Here is an 18379-nt window from a genome sequence, read left to right as displayed (position 1 = left end):
TCTATGAGGGTGTGCCCCCACCCCCCACCGACTCCCACCTCCATGCATTCCCCTACACTGGAGCATCAAGTCTTCACAGGACCAAGAGCCTCTTCTCCCATTGATACTTGATAAGGCCACCCTCTGCTACATATAAAGTTAGAGCCATGGCTCCCTCCATGTGTACTCCTTGGTTGGTGGTTTAGTCCCTGGGAGCTATGGTTGGTTGATATTGTTGTTCTTCCTATGGGGCTGCAAACTTCTTCAGCTCCTTCAGTACTTTCTCTAACTCCTCCATTGGGAACCCTGTGCTCAGTCCAGTGACTGGCTGAGAGCATCCACATCTGTATTTGTCAAGCTCTAGCAGAGCCTCTCAGGAGACAGCTATATCAGGCTCCTGTCAGCATGCACTTCTTGACATTCACGATAGTGTCTGCGTTTGGTGACTGTATATGGGATGGATCCCCAGGTGAGGCAGTCTACGGATGGCTTTTCCTTCAGCCTCTGCTCCACTCTTTGTCTCTCTATTTGCTGCTGTGAGTATTTTGTTACTCCTTCTAAGAAGGATTGAAGCATCCACACTTTGGTCTTCCTTCTTCTTGAACTTCATGTGGTCTGTAAATTGTATCTTGGGTATTCCAAGCTTTGGGGCTAATATCCACTTATCAGTGAATGCATTCATGATTGGGTTACCTCACTCAGGATGATATTTTCTATGTCTATCCATTTGCCTTAGAATTTCGAGAATTCATTGTTTTTCATAGCTGAGTAGTACTCCATTGTGTAAATGTACCACATTTTCTGTATCCATTCCTCTGTTGAAGGACATCTGGGTTCTTTCCAGCTTCTGGCTATTATAAATCAAGCGCCTTTAAGCATTTTAATTCAATGGTTACAAAACATTTTTAAAGCCCCTGCCCATGGCTACTGAGTTTAATCTTGCTTATCCATTTCACTCTCTGCCTTATTGGATTTTATTGTTAGCTCTATGTCTTTTTTCATCAGCTTGTGGATTTTTATCTCCACTAATGCTTGATATTTCATGATTTAGTCCCCTTAAGTAACTTTTACATGGAAGATTTTAAAAAACATTTAACCTGTTTCTTTTATTATAAAAGTGAAAGTGGTTTTGGTGTTTACCTGGAAGTTAAAAACCTCACCATGTTTCTCCTAAGTGCTCAGCTCTCTGTGGGCAGCATGGTCTTTGTGAATGGAGTCATCCCTTGGGAACAGATGTTTCAAAACTTTTGGTTTTACACTTTTTAAGAATGACTATCATAAGCAGGGCAGTGGTGGCACACGCCTTTAATCCCAGCACTTGGGAGGCAGAGGCAGGCAGATTTCTGAGTTCAAGGCCAGCCTGGTCTACAAAGTGAGTTCCAGGACAGCCAGGGCTACACAGGGAAACCCTGTCTCGAAAAATACCAAAACAAAACAAAAAACAAACAAACAAACAAACAAAGAATGACTATCATAATTATGAGGTTTATTCTATTTTGTGAAATGATTTATACAAATGTGCAAATTGAACTGATCATAATGAATTAATTCAGAAAGAAAAACAATTCTGTTATTTTTAACATTAATTCTATTCAATCCTTCCCATTTCTCTCAGAAATATTTCAACTTTTAAGGTCTAATTTCTAGTCTATGGTTCTTCTGTTTTCTAGAATAAACTCTGGGGCAATTTTCATTCTTAAACACTGAAGTAATTTTTTTAGTCAATATCTTCTTTATTTACATTTCAAATGATGTCCCATTTCCTGGATCTCCCCTCCCCAAAAGTCCCATAAGCCCTCTTCCCTTCCCCTGTTCCCCATCCACCCCTTCCCACTTCCCTGTCCTGATATTCCCATACACTGCTGCACTGAGCCTTTCCATGTTTTTTCGAGACAGGGTTTCTCTGTCTAGCCCTGGCTGTTCTGGAACTCTCTCTGTAGACCAGGCTGGCCTCGAACTCAGAAATTCACATGCCTCTGCCTCTGCCTCCCAAGTTCAGGGATTAAAGGTGTGCGCCACCACCGCCAGGCTGAAGTTCTCTTTCTTTGTTGGATCTTTGTGTAGTTTTGGTATCAGAGTAATTGTGGCTTCGTAGAACGAGTTCAGTAGTGTTCCTTCTGTTTCTATTTTGTGGAATAGTTTGAAAAGTATTGGTATTAGGTCTTCTTTGAAGGTCTGATAGAATTCTGCCCTCAAACCATCTGGTCCTGTGCTGTTTTTTGGTTGGAAGACTTTCTATGATCTCTTCTATTTCTTTAGGGGTTTTGGGACTGTTTAGATGATCTATTTGATCCTGATTTAATTTTGGTATTTGGTATCTGTCTTAGGAAATTGTCCATTTTCCCCAGATTCTCCAATTGTGTTGGGTATAGGCTTTTGTAGTAGAATCTGATGATTTTTTGAATTTCCTCAGTTTCTTTTTTTTAATTTTTTATTATGTATTTTTATTTTCTATATTCTTTGTTTACAATCCAAATGATTTCCCCTTTCCCAGTTCCCCCCTCCCCATATGTCCCATAAACCTTCTTCTCTCCACCCATTCTCCAATCACCTCTCTCCTTTTTCTCTGTCCTGGTACTCCCCTACAATGCTAGATCAAGCCTTTCCAGGATCAGGACCCTCTCCTTACTTATTCATGGGAGTCATTTGTTATGCTAATTGTGCCTTGGGTATTCAGAGCTTCTGGGCTAATTAATATCCACTTATCAGAGATTGCATTCCATGTGTATTCTTTTGTGATTGTGTTACCTCACTTAGGATGATATTTTCCAGATCCAACCATTTGCCTAAAAATTTCGTGAATTCATTGTTTTTAATTGCTGAGTAGTACTTCATTGTGTAAATATACCACATTTTCTGTATCCATTCTTCCATTGAGGGACATCTGGGTTCTTGCCAGCCTCTGGCTATTATAAATAAGGCTGCTATAAACGTAATAGAGCATGTATCCTTATTGCATGCCGGGGAATCTTTTGGGTATATGCCCAGGAGAGGTATAGCAGGGTCCTCCGGAAGTGTCATGTCCAGTTTTCTAGAATTTCCTCAGTTTCTGTTGTTATATCTCCCTTTTCATTTCTAATTTTGTTAATTTTGATACTGTCTCTGTGCCCTTTGGTTATTTTCACTAATTTTTAGACTAGTAATTCCATTCTAGCCAGGGAATGAGAAAGAGAACACTGAGAACATTTAGGCTGAGGATTCTCTCCCACTAAGCAATGTACAATTGCAGGTTTTAGTTGGGTTGCGTGACACTCACACCTCCAGTGGAGAGTTGTACAGCCCTACATCAGAGCTTGCCTGAATGGCGCCTCATCATGTCCGATGTCTCCTCCTCTCCTCCTGAAATCTTTAACCTCATCCTCTTGTCTGTCACCTTGCCATTTTCTTTTCCTATTTTTTCCCTTTATTTTCTTAAAAACCAAGTTTTCATGTACTCTAAACTTTTTTGTGTGTTCCTTTGTAAATTCAATTTTAGCTTTTTCCCCCCTTTAGCTCTTTGGAGTTCTATTTCCTTTCTTTTATGGAACATTAGAGATGGACAGAGGAGTTACATTTAGTTTTATTACAGAAGCACTCTAACTTTGCAAGTCCACACAAACCCATATATTTATCCAATTACCATGTACTTTCTCTTTCTACCTTAAAACAAGCAAAACAAAACAGGAAATTAATAAGCTTGGGTGGTACTGAAGCTCTGATTCGAGTGGGAGAGGACAATGAATTGCTATAGCTCTTCTGGATGTTGAATTTGAGGTTAAACAACCCTAGAGATGTCTTTCCTCAAATTTATTCTTTGTATGAGCCAATAAATGCTATTATTATATAGCTGGATTTCGTTTAGGTTTCCAGTGGATAGACTTCAAATCATCCTGACAATCTGATACTGACCTGGAGAGTTTCTACTCCATGGAGAATAAATGTAGCATCAACCCTATGCACTGAGTAGGCTAGGCAGCTGTTACACTGCACAGGGCTCTCTTAAGGGAAACGGAGTTCCTCATAGATCTCTGGTAGCTGGCGAACATCTGTTTGAACTCTACTAATCTTGAAGCTACTTCAAGCCAATACTAGCAAATCCCAAATCCAGCCAGGATTTTTTTTTCCTTTAGTCTGATATCTTCTTTAGCACCATCTTGCAATCTATAGAGTACTCTGTCTTTTCTCTTGTTATTCCCAGAAGTTACCATTTCTAAGGCACATAGGAAGTCATGTGATACAAGAGCATAAAGATGAAGGAGAGAAATACTTCTCTAATGACCTCTACCCAGCAGCCATTGGCAGCTGACCTGTCCTCTCATCCTGGCTTATGTGGGACTCTGAGCTTAATTTCTGACTATTGGATGTGGCTAAGCCTTTGTGCTGTCCCTAAGGGTAGGGTGAGTTCCTGGATGTTTAGTTCAGTACCTTCAGACATTTTCACAGCAAACTATCTTTTAATACCATTTGTACAATTTTGTCAGTTGTCAACTTTCTTGTATCTTCAAAATGTGTTTTAATAGATGTAGACAGAAGCTACCAAATAGACTAAGCTGGCCTTTAAAAAAGTGAGTTGTTGCTGTTCACACTTTTCATTCTTTATTCTAGTTAACAATGTGTGTGTGTGTGTGTGTGTGTGTGTTCTGTAAGCCCTTTTGTATAAAATATGTATTTGCTTATGAGGATGGGGAGCATCTGAGACAGAAGTTACCCTTGTGTGTTGTCTTTAATTACTCTCACCTTATCTTTTTGATTCAGAGTCTCTCACTGAACCTGAACGTACTGATTTCTCTAGGCTTGCTGGGCAATGACCTTCATGAATCTGCCTGCCTCTGCTCTTCCAGCTGTAGGGTTACAGACCCAAGCCTGTGTACCCAGATTTTACATGATATCTGTGTAACTAAACTAAGGTCTTCATGCTTGTACAACAGGTATTTTACAGATGAGCCAGTCCCATAAACATTTTAGAAACCTTCTAAGACTCAGTTTCTACCTCACCTTAAGGTTGTTAGAAACAAATAATACAATATTGTCCACAAAACCTACTTAGTAGCTGAAGCTATCCCTAATAATGTGTTCATATATTTTTACATATTTGATATTGTTGAGGTTATAATGAATGTTTCATGAATATTCACATATTCATGTTTATATAATCTGCATATTTTAATGAAATAGATCTTAATTCCTAACAGATATTTTTCTAACCAGTAGACATTGCAAATGATTCTTTCAATGAGTGACTTCTCAAGTTAGAGGAATTATAAACTTTTAAAATAATAGTCAAGTTCAGAAACATTATGAGAAATATCTTACTTTGTAGAACATCCTATTTTCCAAAATTATTTACAAAGTAATAAATATATTCAGTACCCACTGGACTACAACTATTCAGAGGCAAAATATTCCCTCTCATTTTATTATTCACAAAAGTAAAATTATTAGGAACCGAAGGCCCCGGAACGATCACATGTTTACTTAGAGCCATTGCTGGAACATTTCAGCATAGAAAACCTCCTCCCTGTTCCATAACTGAACATTCGAGTCAGTTAATATATTGAGAAGTATAAGAATGCAAGTCAGTCTACATTATCAATATATCCGATATTTTCTGTCAATATCATAAAGATATAGTTAGAATGAAGATAAAATGTGGAGAGGAATCCCTTGTTGCAGTTTAATAGGTTCTGTTAATTTAATAAGGGGCACTCTAAACTCTTAATAAGTTGATGTACAGGATCTGATCATGAGGAGCTGGAGGTCTGGGCTAAGATGTCATTTCAAACACATATTTAAGTAAAGCAGTCCCAGATTTTTATGAAAACTCCTGCATCCATGAGTTTGTTTTTGAACATCTCTGTTACTAGTTAGTTTTGCAGAACTAAAGCATTAATACATTTTTAAGAAATGACAGAGTTTAGATGTCCACCCAAAGTCTGTTTTCCTGAATGAGTATATTTACACACAGAAATAAGGTTTTCCAGACATTTTCTTTTCTTTAACTGCAGCTTCTTTAGCAGTTTTTAGATTGTGTTTATCTTTGAAAATTTGTTGATATTCTAGATTTTCTCTCTGTAGAGGCACTGTGAGAATTACTTAGAAGCACCTGTAAACATTCAGTGTCTACTGCTGGAGAGTTTGCAAGGATGCTTTTGCAAAGGACCTGAGTTCAATTCTTAGCACCCAGTGGTGGCTCACACCCATGTGCAACTCTAGTCTCTCTCCAGGAATTAGGTATACACATAGTGCACATACATACATGCAGACAAAACAACGATACACATAAAATAATAAAATAAGTAAATCTATTTTTAAATGAAGTATCCTAGCTCAGTTCATATTTACAAATGTAGATTTCAAGAAAAGTGTCCTTATAATTTGTAGCTTGAAATATAATCTACATCAAGCAATTCTTACATTAAAATGCAAAGACTCACTAGTATAAATCATCTCCTCAAATAAGACAATATCAAAAATGACACTTGAATATTCAGGTGATGTATAATCCTCTAGTGTCCCTTTATATTCACAGTAGTCACCTGTGGATACAAGATTTATAAGCCTTACACTGGAATGTTACTAGCATTTTTCCAATGTATTTATAGCCTGAAAAAAATAGTGGGTTGGTTTCTTTTAATGTTTGAAATTAATAACAGAAAAATTTGAATGTGTTTCAATTTTTATTCTAGTGAAGAAAAAGTTTATGCAGACCATCCACATAGTAGGCAATGCTAAGTAATTCTGAGAGATAAAGGGAAAACTGTGGAAGACTGTGAGCATCAGGCAGTCCCTATAAGGCCAGTAATTCACTTGGCTTTGACATGGTGTTTCTAGTTTTGCAGAACTAAAACACTAATGCATGTTTGAGGAATGACAAACAGCAGTGCTGAAGAATCCAAAGGCAGTTCCTATTCCAGCAGAGAGAAAGCAAACACTGCGGAGAAACTGCAGTGCATACAACCCGACACAAAGCACCTTTCTGTAACCCACCAGAACTCAGTTCATATTAATCATGCACTTTTGACAATAAGTCGGGGATAAAGGCTTAAACAATGGCAAAGCTGTTGATGATGACTTACTGACCAAAGCCTATTAAGATAGCTCTGGTTGGACTGGGCTGAGCTTCTCTGAAATTACCTTTCAAAGTAACATCAACAGGAGTGAGGATGGGCAACACTGAACTTTCTATGTTAGTTCATAAAGTAACTAAAACACCACTTACCTGCCTCCACTGAGGGGCACAGTAACTTTTGAAGTATAAAATCAAGTGAAATGTGGAGGTGGTGGTGCCCCAAGCTTTTTGTAATTTTGCTTTTCATCTGAAGATAGTAGAATTTTTCTTTCACACAATGGATTGAATAAAATCTTTCTCTGGGTTCAGTGTATTTTATCTGAGGTTCAGTAAAGTTCTGAACAAATATCAGTCCCAGAGAATGTATTTGTGTGTATCACGCCTTCAAAAGCTATAACAATAAAGAAAAATATATGGAAAAACAGAAATGCTCCCTAACTGTATGTACCCAAAATAAAATCTTACACAGAATAAATCAACAATAGTAATAGCACATTCCATTTGGAACCATTAAGGTTTTAGTGACCCACAGAAAAGAGCCTTTAACATATTTTTGTAATTATTAGGGAAAATGTTTTACTTTAATCATTTCACATTAAAATATTTTAGATATATTTTTCTAGCATTTGTAGTTTAAGTTGTAGCCAACTGTGTATGCTGTTGATGACGAATACTACTGCTTGTTGATTGTCCAATGCTATTCACATAATGATTTTGCCTCTTCATTAATTTATTATCACTCCTTCTTCCTTTCCTTCCTTTCTTAATTCCTTTCTCTCTCTCTCTCTCTCTCTCTCTGTGTGTGTGTGTGTGTGTGTGTATGTGTGTGTGTGTGTGTTGGAGGGTATTGTGGACATGCAAGTGTTTATGGGTATGGCTGTCACTGAAAATCTTTTTGGAGTCAATTCACTTCTTCTACTGCAGGACTTGGGGATTGAACTCAGATCATCAGGGTTTTGTACTAAGCTCTTTTATCAACTGTGACATCTAATCAGCCTTTGGCCCTATTTTTGATATCCCTGAATGCTTATATTTTTAATACTTCGGGGTTTGGGGTTGATGGTCTATTTCATTTGTATGTGTGAATACCTGCATGCATACATGAATGTCTAGTAGCTGAAGAGTCCAGAAAAGAGCTTGGAGTTACAGGCACTGTAAGCCACCTGGTGTAGAACTCAACCCTGATCCTTTGTAGGAGCAGCAGGTGATATTAACAACTGACCCATTGCTCCAGCCAGGAAGTATCAGTTTATGCCACAACATCAGATTCTTTTCCTGAGAACATCTCACAATAGAGAAGAAAAGACTCAAACCAGAAGCCAGTCAGAGTGTGAATCAATACAGACCAGCAGTGCTAACGCCTGAGAGCAGATAGTTTCTGTATTCACTTCTTCAGCGTTTACAGCAGAAAGCACATAGAAACACTCACCATGACCTAGAACCGCATGTCTTGGGCAGTTTTTCCCTTTAAGCTTTATAGCAAGCTGCTACCACAAAATAGGGGCATTATGGGATCTTAATATAGTCAGTATATGCTCAAATAGAAATCAGTTTCTACACAGAAATTATGACAGAATCAGAGGAATGAGAGAATCAATAGAGGCCACTGAGCCCTATCACCTGCCTTCTCTTAAGTCTCTACTATTACACCCATGCTGAATGGCGATCCTTCCTGAGTCTGCACACAATTTCTTGGCCAGGAAACCTGCTGTGTCTCTAGATAGCTGGCAATGCTTTGTTTACTTCAATCCCTGAAGACCTCATCTAATGAACATAAACACAGCATCTCAGGAGCATTCCCCCTGGATTATGTGTCTTTCAACTCTATGGATTCAAATAAAACTTCCAACTCTTTAGATCTGGAGTCAGAGATGCTAATATTCCCTTTATTCCAGAAATTGTCCATTCCCTGAACCTCTTTGAATAAGACACCCAGGATCAAATTTATTTTCGGTGAAGAGACAAAAAGTATCTTATTCCGCAAAAGACTCAGGTGAAAACTGCTCGTAAAATAACATCTTAGACAAAAGACTAGAGAAGAATTAAGTTTTGTGCATAGGAATTGCATATATATATGTGTGTGTATGTATGTATGTATATATGCATGATATCAAGCCACTGTCAGAGCTTCATGTCAAGCTGAAAATATCACCACTGTCAGGATATTTGGACATTGCTTGTGAGTCTGGATTTTCCCTGAGCGGCATTTATTTATTTGTCTGCTTTTGGTTTTTTGAGACAGGGTTTCTTTATGTAGCCTTGGCTCTCTGGAACTTGATGCTTGGTAGACCAGGCTGGTCTTAACTCAGAAATCCACCTGCCTCTGCCTCTGGAGTGCTTAGATTACAGTAGTTGATTAGTTTCAGTGGTATCAATTGAACTAAACCAAAAAAAAAAAAACAAAAAACAAACAAACAAACAAAAAAAAACAAACAAAAAACAGGGTGTGAAGGCAACAGAGAGGGTGAGGCAGGAATATCTGAGAATTGGAAGCCAGCCAAGACCACATAGCAAGACTTCAGTCTCCCAAAGAAACAAAAGAAAACAAAACAAAACAAAATGAAAGACCAACACAGCACTACCTTCATCATGAAGAACAATAAAATCAGATAAGGATTTTCCACAGTCAAAGTTTCTCTGAACCATGGTGTGTATGCAGCGTGTCCAGTTTCCATAATAATATCCTTTACTGTTGCAATCATCCTAACCTCACTATTGAGACTTAGAGAAGGGAGACACTGTGTGTCCGCAGGGTCGGATCTAAGAATATAGCAAAGCTTCCTGGGAAGTGGCACAGCTCAGTCTTATGTTAAGCTCCACTGATCCTGCTGGGGTGGGGTGAGTCAGGGCTGAGCCCTCACGCACTCCTCAACAAGTGCAAACCCACCCTTTTGGAAAAAGCACAAAGACGTCAGAAACAGTTTCTGTGGATCTACTAGACAGTGGATGGCTAACTCTGTTGACTTTGTATGGAAATATGTTTGGACACAGGACACGAGGTTTTCACATTTTAGTGGCGATGCTCATAGGTAACTTGCTTTCTTCTTATTAAGTAGATAAGTGGTATTGTTGCTACAATTTTAAGGTATTTATTTAACCACTAATATTTAATGTTATAACAGCTACTGTGATTATATGAAAAGAACAACTCTGAGAGAGGGAAAGGAGACCTAATTATACATCAAATCCTGGTTTTACATGTAATTCCTCCTTGAATTTATAGTTTTTGAAAAGTCTAAGTAATTAAAATAGATAAAGAATGTAACATGATTTTGTTTTTACAGAAGCAATTTTTCTACAGGTATTTCATTAGCAACATGACTGACAGTGAAAAGTATGGCAAAAGCCATTTTACAGACAGTTACATGGGGTTTCATGATGAAGCCCACATGGTCCTCAAATTTAGAAACCTCCATCAAGTTTCCAAGTGCTTGCGTGATAGGTGTGTACCACTATGCCTGGATCCTTTTCTATTTACAGATGTTATGTATTCTCATTAATATTTGCAGTATGCCTGGTAGTGAACATTTCCCAATCAAGATTATTTTTAAATGTGACACTATCATAGAATCATATGACTTTGTTAGAAGAATTTTAGAAAAAATCAATAGTAAGAGTTTTAATTAACTGAATTGATTCAAAACAATGGTAAACTTAGCAATCCACATTATTCATCGACACCTGGACCCAAGCAATCAAGTCACAGCTGCTAAAATACCGCGGAAAGACTGACTGGCAGGTGTAATCCCTAAGCATCACCTAATCCTTTTATTTTGATAGACAGCAGACCTTTCCTATTGCACAGTGAGTGAGGTAAACAGTGAAGAAATTCTCTTTGTTGGTTGCTTTTTTAATTTTTCTTTTATTATACTTTTATTGTATGATTTTTGTCTTGAATGTATGTTTCCTCACCAATATGTGCCTGGTCGTTTTGGAAGTCAGAAGAGGACATCCTGAGACAGGAGTTACAGGCGTATATACTTCTATATGCATATTTACATATATATACATACATATATATATATATGAAATATTTTGCCAAGTTATTGGCATCTTGTGAAAGGTCGTATCTGTGTTTTCTAAGGGGCAAGAAAAAATAGAGTAACAGCAGAAAGAAATCTCTGCCATCAGTATTTACATGCTGAACAACTGCAAATGAAGGCAACTCAAAGTGAAGGAAATAAATGCCCTATGTGGGGCTTCCGTAGACTTGCTTGTGGAGTTTTCAGGGCTCCTGGTGCGTCTTCCTGTCTCTAGTTTCTTTCTCTTCACTCCCTTACACAACCCGCAGGACTGATCTTTGGAAGGGACCATGTTGGTCTTCCAGTCCACATCTACCCCATCAGTTCCCACTGCTCAAACATACATACATACATACATACATACATACATACATACATACATTAAAAAAAAAAAACAATGAAAGCTTTGTAAGCTCCAGCCCCACCCCCACCCCCACCCCGATCTGACTACAATGACTTAACCTTTCTAACTTAATCTTCCTCCATGTATCTTCCAGGACAGCCAGCCACAGCGTGGCTTCAGAATGTCTTCAGATTTTCCACATCAGGATGTTTTGCTTCTTTGCTAACTTGTACACACAATGATGTTTTGTTATTGTTATTGTTGTTTGTTCGTTTAACTCTGATTTATACCTGAAAGGTAGAGTCAGCTTAGTTTCCCTAAATCTTTTTGGGACATCCTGACATGAGGTTGCTAGGTCTGCAGTTGCTTTTGCCTGTGCAGGTCACCGGGATTTGTCCAGTGCTGCCCCCTTTGGTGTGCAATGACTCACACTGACACTTCCTTTTGTCACAATGGTCCTACTGTCACTAAACTCAGAAGACCTAATTGTCATTCCATGCTATCCCCAGGATTTTGTGCATGGTCACTACGGCATCTGTATTTGTTTATTTGATTTTTAATTATTAGTTTTAATATCTCAAGATTGTTCACTGTCTCTAAATCAAAACTTTCACTGGAAATTTTCTAACTATGGTCTGAGTTTGCGCTTCCCAGATTATCTGCAACCACTGGAAGCCCGCTATGCAAAGTACATTTTCAGAAATGTCAAAACATCATAACATCATACACATTTATGCCTCATATCATCCTCACATCAAAGCAGGTCTCTGACTTCCACTCCCATCTACTTCCCTCATAGTCTGTAGCAGTAAGACACAGATTAGTACTCTGTGCATTAGTACATTTTAAAGAATTGTAAATTAATTAATAGTTAAGATGCTTTTGCTGAGGGTACCAAACTAAATTCTGAGAGATATTAGAATACAGAGTATCATAATAATAGAGGGTTGGATGAATTTCAAGGATGAGAGATAATTTGAAGTGCTATGTCTATAAACAAATCTCTTGTTTACATCTGAAATCTGTGACTGGGTTTTGTGTGTGTGTGTGTGTGTGTGTGTATGTGGTGTAGCTGAGGCTATTCTAGTCCTCACTGTATTGCCCAAGATAGCATCAATCTCCTAAATGCTAGGATTCAAAACATACCACCATGTGCAACAGAAATTTGTCTTGGTGAAATATTTGCTGGTTTGTTGCTCAAGTATATAAAAATCAAATTTAAGGAAAATTTCTTCTAACACAAAAGCTCAAACTCTTGTTGTAGTTAAACTTTCTTTAGAATGCTCCCTTAGAGTTAACCTTTACTTAGAATGTTATATTCATTCTCTACATCCACAAAGCCAATCAATTCCATGCCGTTCTGCTCTTTGTATTGATAGAGCATTTAGAATATGTGCCCCCAGCACTGTGCAGGCACTGCGGGAGACTTTAAGTAAATTTATAGTATTTCACCATTCTCACAGAATTTAAAGTATTTTGAATTACCAGAGCCACTATGAAATCGATCCAAGTTGGGTAAAATATAAGTATGATGGAAATCTTCCAATCAAATGCCTAATATCTGATACATAAATTGTGGTGGATAGAGAAAAATCATCATTTCCTAAATTAATAAGCATACTCAGAAAGTATACCTTAGGTTTCCATAACATTTAATGCTTTATAAAATATTTGTTACTTTAGGAATACTATTTTACTATGAACTAATAAGCATACCCAGAAAGTACAATTTATGTTTTAGATAAGATTTGATGCTTTATAAATATTTGTTACTTTAGGAAGATCTTTAATTAATCCATTCAAAAGATTAATTATAAAATAATTCTTTGGTTTTAGGGATTCTGGAATTTTAAAATATGCGCCATGTATTAAACTAAGGCTTAAACACTGGTTGATGAATAAAACATTCCTTTTCCTCGTGGAATTTACAGTCTAATGAGATGCTAGAGTAATACACTGTGTAAATCTCACATCTACTTTTTATTATTATTTCAAGACTTTTCTTTTTGTATGGCAGCAAAAATAACCACATTTTGTAAATTGTCTTTCGGTGAACAAGAACTATTTGAATTTTAGTCAGTATGGGCAATTCTTTTGGTTATTACCTTTGAATAAATGGCCAACATCTATTGAGAAACTACATAATAGAATAAATAGATTCACAGTCATTTTCATGACTTAAATAATACTGTGGGAAAGCTTTGACTGTAAATTCCATTTTTATTCCCATTTCATTGATGAGAAAAATAAGAGTCTGAAAACAAAACTTGCTGAAGATCACACATGCAATACTATCAAGATGACAACTTTTGTATGACAAAGCTGTCATACAAAGAAAGAGCAAATTAACAAAGAGAGCAGTCCTGGAGGAAGAGTCCATATTTGTATCTAGGATCATTGCCAAAAGAAGACTTTTCCTGATTCTCTTTTATAATATTAATATTATATGTGTAAAATAAAAAATAAAATTAAAATTTTAGGTATAGGCCTAAATGGGAAGATGGTATACACAGCATAGTAACTAGCATAACTAGAATAACTAGCAGCACACGATTATTAGGTATGAACATTTCAGACTAGATGTAAAACATGATTTAGGGTCAGACTATAGAAATATTTGGAACTTAGACTTTGGACTTTCTAAACATCAATTTCCTTCTGCAAAAAGAGGTAAGAATGAGCTTTGCAAACTGCAGACTACTGTGAATAGAGATGTAATATGGATGAAGGTACTGGGGAAAAAATCATAAAATGTTCTGCATATGTCAATTCATCTTTGCTCATTTGCATTCACAGTCATTCCTAATGACTGTCTATCCTAGTTCAATGTCTGCAACTGAGAGAAAATACTTACCAAAAGCAAATAGGGAGAAGAAAAAGTTTATTTTAACTCATAGGTTATTGTCCCCTATTAAGGGAATCTAGGGCAGGAGCTCAAGGCAGGAACCTGGAGGCAGGAACTAAAACAGAGACCAGAGCAGACACCTGCCTGCTGGCTTGCTCTTCATGGTTTGCTCAATCTTCTTCCTTATACCACCCTGGACCACCTACTAGAGATGACTATTTGTGGGTACCGCCCACAGTGGGCTAGGCCCTCCCACATCAATTGTCAATCAAGAAAATGCACCCATAGACTTACCTATAGGCCATTCCGATGGAGGCAATTCCTGAAATGAAATTCCTTCTTCCCGGGAGACACTTGCCTGTGCCGAGTTGACAAAACCTAATAAGCACAATGCCATGTGCTTGTCCACTTGATCAGATTAGCTCTAATGATTTTTTTATGAGCATTGGTCTGTGTTTCTCAAAATCAAGAACCAGATTTTATCAGAGTGAAATAAAAATTATCAATGGGAACTTGTAGAATAGATGTCTTGTTTTATATGAGAATTCAGGAAGAAGATGAGCTCTTCTATCTAGGAACTTTCTGTGGTGAGAGATGTCTAGGTCTACGTATCAGGCAAACGTTGGTTCTAGAGGTTGTAGGATGGTGTAAACAAGAGAGAAAGCAACCATTTTTTCCAAATAGAAGAGAGTAAAATAAGAGGGTAAATAAGGAACTTAAAAAAAAATGCATCTGCAAATCAATCATTTTAAAATCTAGGATCCCTGCCAAAACCAGAGTTTCCCTCGGTTTTTGTTATGGTTTCATATCGATGCCATATGTACACTTGACAGTTGTAACTTGAGATGATCGCTATATTGACAAATGGTCTATTTCTACAAGAGTTCTAAGTCTGTCACAACTGTCCTTTTCACAGCACATGGAGGACGGTACAACCGATGTTAGTTTTCTTCCTGAACTGCATTTTACTCCATCACAGTTCTAAGCCTGAACTTGATCTGAACTTCTTTATTATCTATAAAATTTATAGGAAACTTCTAGCAATGATTTGATCATATATGTCTATGTGACTGTGTGTACATTTAACCTAATGTTTATTATATTTAACAGGAATCCACTGTGAAGAAGACATTGATGAATGTTTACCAAACCCTTGCCTAAATGGTGGTACTTGTGAGAACCTGCTTGGGAATTATACCTGCCACTGCCCTGTTGATGATACTTCTAGGACATTTTATGGAGGAGAAGACTGCTCGGAAATTCTCCTGGGTTGCACTCATCACCAGTGTCTGAACAATGGGAAATGTATCCCTCACTTCCAAAATGGCCAGCATGGATTCACCTGCCAGTGTCCTTCTGGCTATGCTGGGCCACTGTGTGAAACTGTCACCACACTTTCATTTGGGAGCAATGGCTTCCTGTGGGTCACAAGTGGCTCCCGTACAACCACAGGGTCAGAATGTAACATATCCTTGGGGTTTCAGACTGTTCAGCCAAACGCACTTCTCCTTATCCGAGGCAACAAGGATATGTCTGTGAAGCTGGAGTTGCTGAATGGCTGTGTTCACTTATCAATAGAAGTCTGGAATCAGTCAAAGGTGCTCCTGTATATTTCCCACAACACCAGTGATGGGGAATGGCATTTTGTGGAGGTAACATTTGCAGAAACTATAACCCTTGCCCTAGTTGGCAGCTCCTGCAAGGAGAAATGCACAACCAAATCTTCTGTTCCAGCTGAGAATCGTCAATCAATATGTGCTTTGAAGAACTCTTTTTTGGGTGGTTTACCAATGGGGACATCTAGCAACCGTGTGTCTGCGCTTAACATCTATAATGTGCCGTCCACACCTTCCTTTGTAGGCTGTCTCCAAGATATTAGGTTTGATTTGAATCACATTACTCTGGAGAACATTTCGTCTGGCCTGTCATCAAACGTCAAAGCAGGCTGCCTGGGAAAGGACTGGTGTGAAAGTCAACCCTGTCAAAACAGAGGACGCTGCATCAACTTATGGCAGGGTTATCAGTGTGAATGTGACAGGCCTTATACAGGCTCCAACTGCCTAAAAGGTGAGACGAGTGGGTTGCCCAGGAGTGCTGTGCCTCTGACCAGAGCCATCTCAAATCACCCAGGCTGCCCCCCCCCCCGCCCCGTTAGGATTTAAGTTGATGTTTGCTCACTAATGAGCGTGATTATGTATTAATTATGAGTGAGTTTCATAGGATAGCTAAGCTTTATTTGGGCTGAAAAGTAAAATAAATAATAGTAATAGTAACAATAAGCAAATAACTCCAATCAATGTGGTGTTTCATCTAGTTATGTTGCATATAAGAAATGTATGGTAAACCTTAGTTATTTGTACAAGATGTAATCTTTTAGAGAAAGGGGAGGTTTGGACAGAAAAGGCTAGTTACTGCCACATACTAATAACCACACCTTGTGCTTGCTAGAGTCTCAGTGAATATACACTTTCCTGATTTCTCTGTACAACTCATACTTCCATAAGAATCACGCTTAAGATTAACAGGTTGGCAAACCATCAGTTCTAGTCAAAACTGTCTCTCAAAGGTCTTGTTTTATAAAGATGATAGATGTCTTCAGTAGGAAGAAGAACAAGGACATGAGATGTATTATCGGGAAAACTTGGTAGTTGTCATGCACAGATCGATATGATTCCTCTAGCGAATCAGTTTGAAGTGTATTTCAAATCCCTTACTTCTGGCATCACGCTGAAGGCTGCCATTGATAGTGATCAATACGTACCTGCTCACTTTTATTATTATTATCATGTATTGAGAGGGCTGAGAGGGAACTCTAACAGACTGCTTTGAAGTTCGGTTTCAATTTACTCCAGCATTTTAGAATAAGTCCACGGAGGAGAACATATGGGAAATAGTCTACTCTGTTCTGTATGAAGGCAAATTAAAACCAGCCGCAGCCTATACCCTACTCCATGTTCAATGGCTAAGAATTATTAGAAGCTATTCGCAGGTTTTCCCCTAACCACAATATTCATTACAATCATGGGCCTGTTTGACAATGAGGCATGGCATCTGCTGCTCCATGCAATATTTTAAATGGCGTGGCAAGTTGTTTTGTGATTATTTTTAAAGGTGAAATTATGCCGAGGCAATGGTTCACGTTTTGAAGAAAAATCTAATTGACCCAAAGCAATATTTTTACTACATATACAAAATAACAAACAGATGCGGTCTCATTTTGACTGGCTTCCAGATGCGGTGACCCCTGAGGTTAGCACTGACCTGGGATGCTGACTGTCCTAGGAAATAGACCCGAGAGATGCCAAGCCAGCAGGTTCTGGTTTTCTTTAGATTTTTTTTTCCAACTTGGAAAGTAATGAACTTTTAAAACAAAATTCCTGATTTTGTTAGACTTTCAGTATTCCCCCAAATAGTGTGATTACACCCCTATACTCACACCAAGTGTGATTATATCCCCTAAATGTACACAAAGTGTGATTAAATCTTTTATTTTCACAGTTTGAAATTGTTTAGCCTAACATTTGACATCAAATGATTACAGGGCAGGAATTTCACAAAAGCCTTCATTTCTGAAAATTTAGGAGGGAAATTTTAAAAGAAAGTTATATTTTTCTTTGACCTTGGAATCATAAAGTTAAAATATTCAGTATTGCTGAGATCCATAAGGAAATGTTTTCTGTATTTTATTCCTTAAACACACACACACACACACATACATAAAAACACACACTAAAGACCACAAATGAGACTCTATATACATATGAAGCCATTCTATATGCGTATCCAAGATGAGGCACACAAAAATTCAAGAGGGCAAGCCATCAAAATAACTTTTTAAAGATGTATTTTATTATTTTACTTTTTGGTTATGTGTGAGAGTCTGAGTGTCTGTTCCTGCACCACATGAGGGCAGATCCCCTGGAACAGGAGTCAAAGGCAGTTGTGAACTGCCTGATGTGGGCACTGGGATTAGACCATGGTCCTCTACAAGGGCAGCTCGTACTTTTAACCACTGAGCGACCTCCCTCTCCGGTTCTGAAACAATGATTTTGGAACAATGTTTGCCATTATTAAACACAATGAAAGAAGAAGACATGTTGAGTAGAGGGTGGAGTTATCTGCATGATACAAAATGTAGACAA

General features: G+C 37.9%; 1 protein-coding gene across 1 annotated transcript in view; it reads left to right on the top strand.

The window, feature by feature from the left end:
* The window catches only part of Crb1 (crumbs cell polarity complex component 1), a 139679-nt gene that overhangs the window by 73288 nt on the left and 48012 nt on the right, over positions 1–18379 (top strand). Inside the window, exon 6 of the mRNA XM_052199917.1 lies at positions 15348–16304. Within this exon, the coding sequence (XP_052055877.1) occupies positions 15348–16304 (957 nt within the window). The remainder of the gene's footprint in view (positions 1–15347; positions 16305–18379) is intronic.

This window comes from Apodemus sylvaticus, chromosome 12 (genome assembly GCF_947179515.1).
Source record: "Apodemus sylvaticus chromosome 12, mApoSyl1.1, whole genome shotgun sequence".
NCBI classification, from domain to species: domain Eukaryota; kingdom Metazoa; phylum Chordata; class Mammalia; order Rodentia; family Muridae; genus Apodemus; species Apodemus sylvaticus.
Note: the sequence above shows the minus strand (reverse complement) of the source record. Positions and strands in the feature narration are given on the sequence as shown.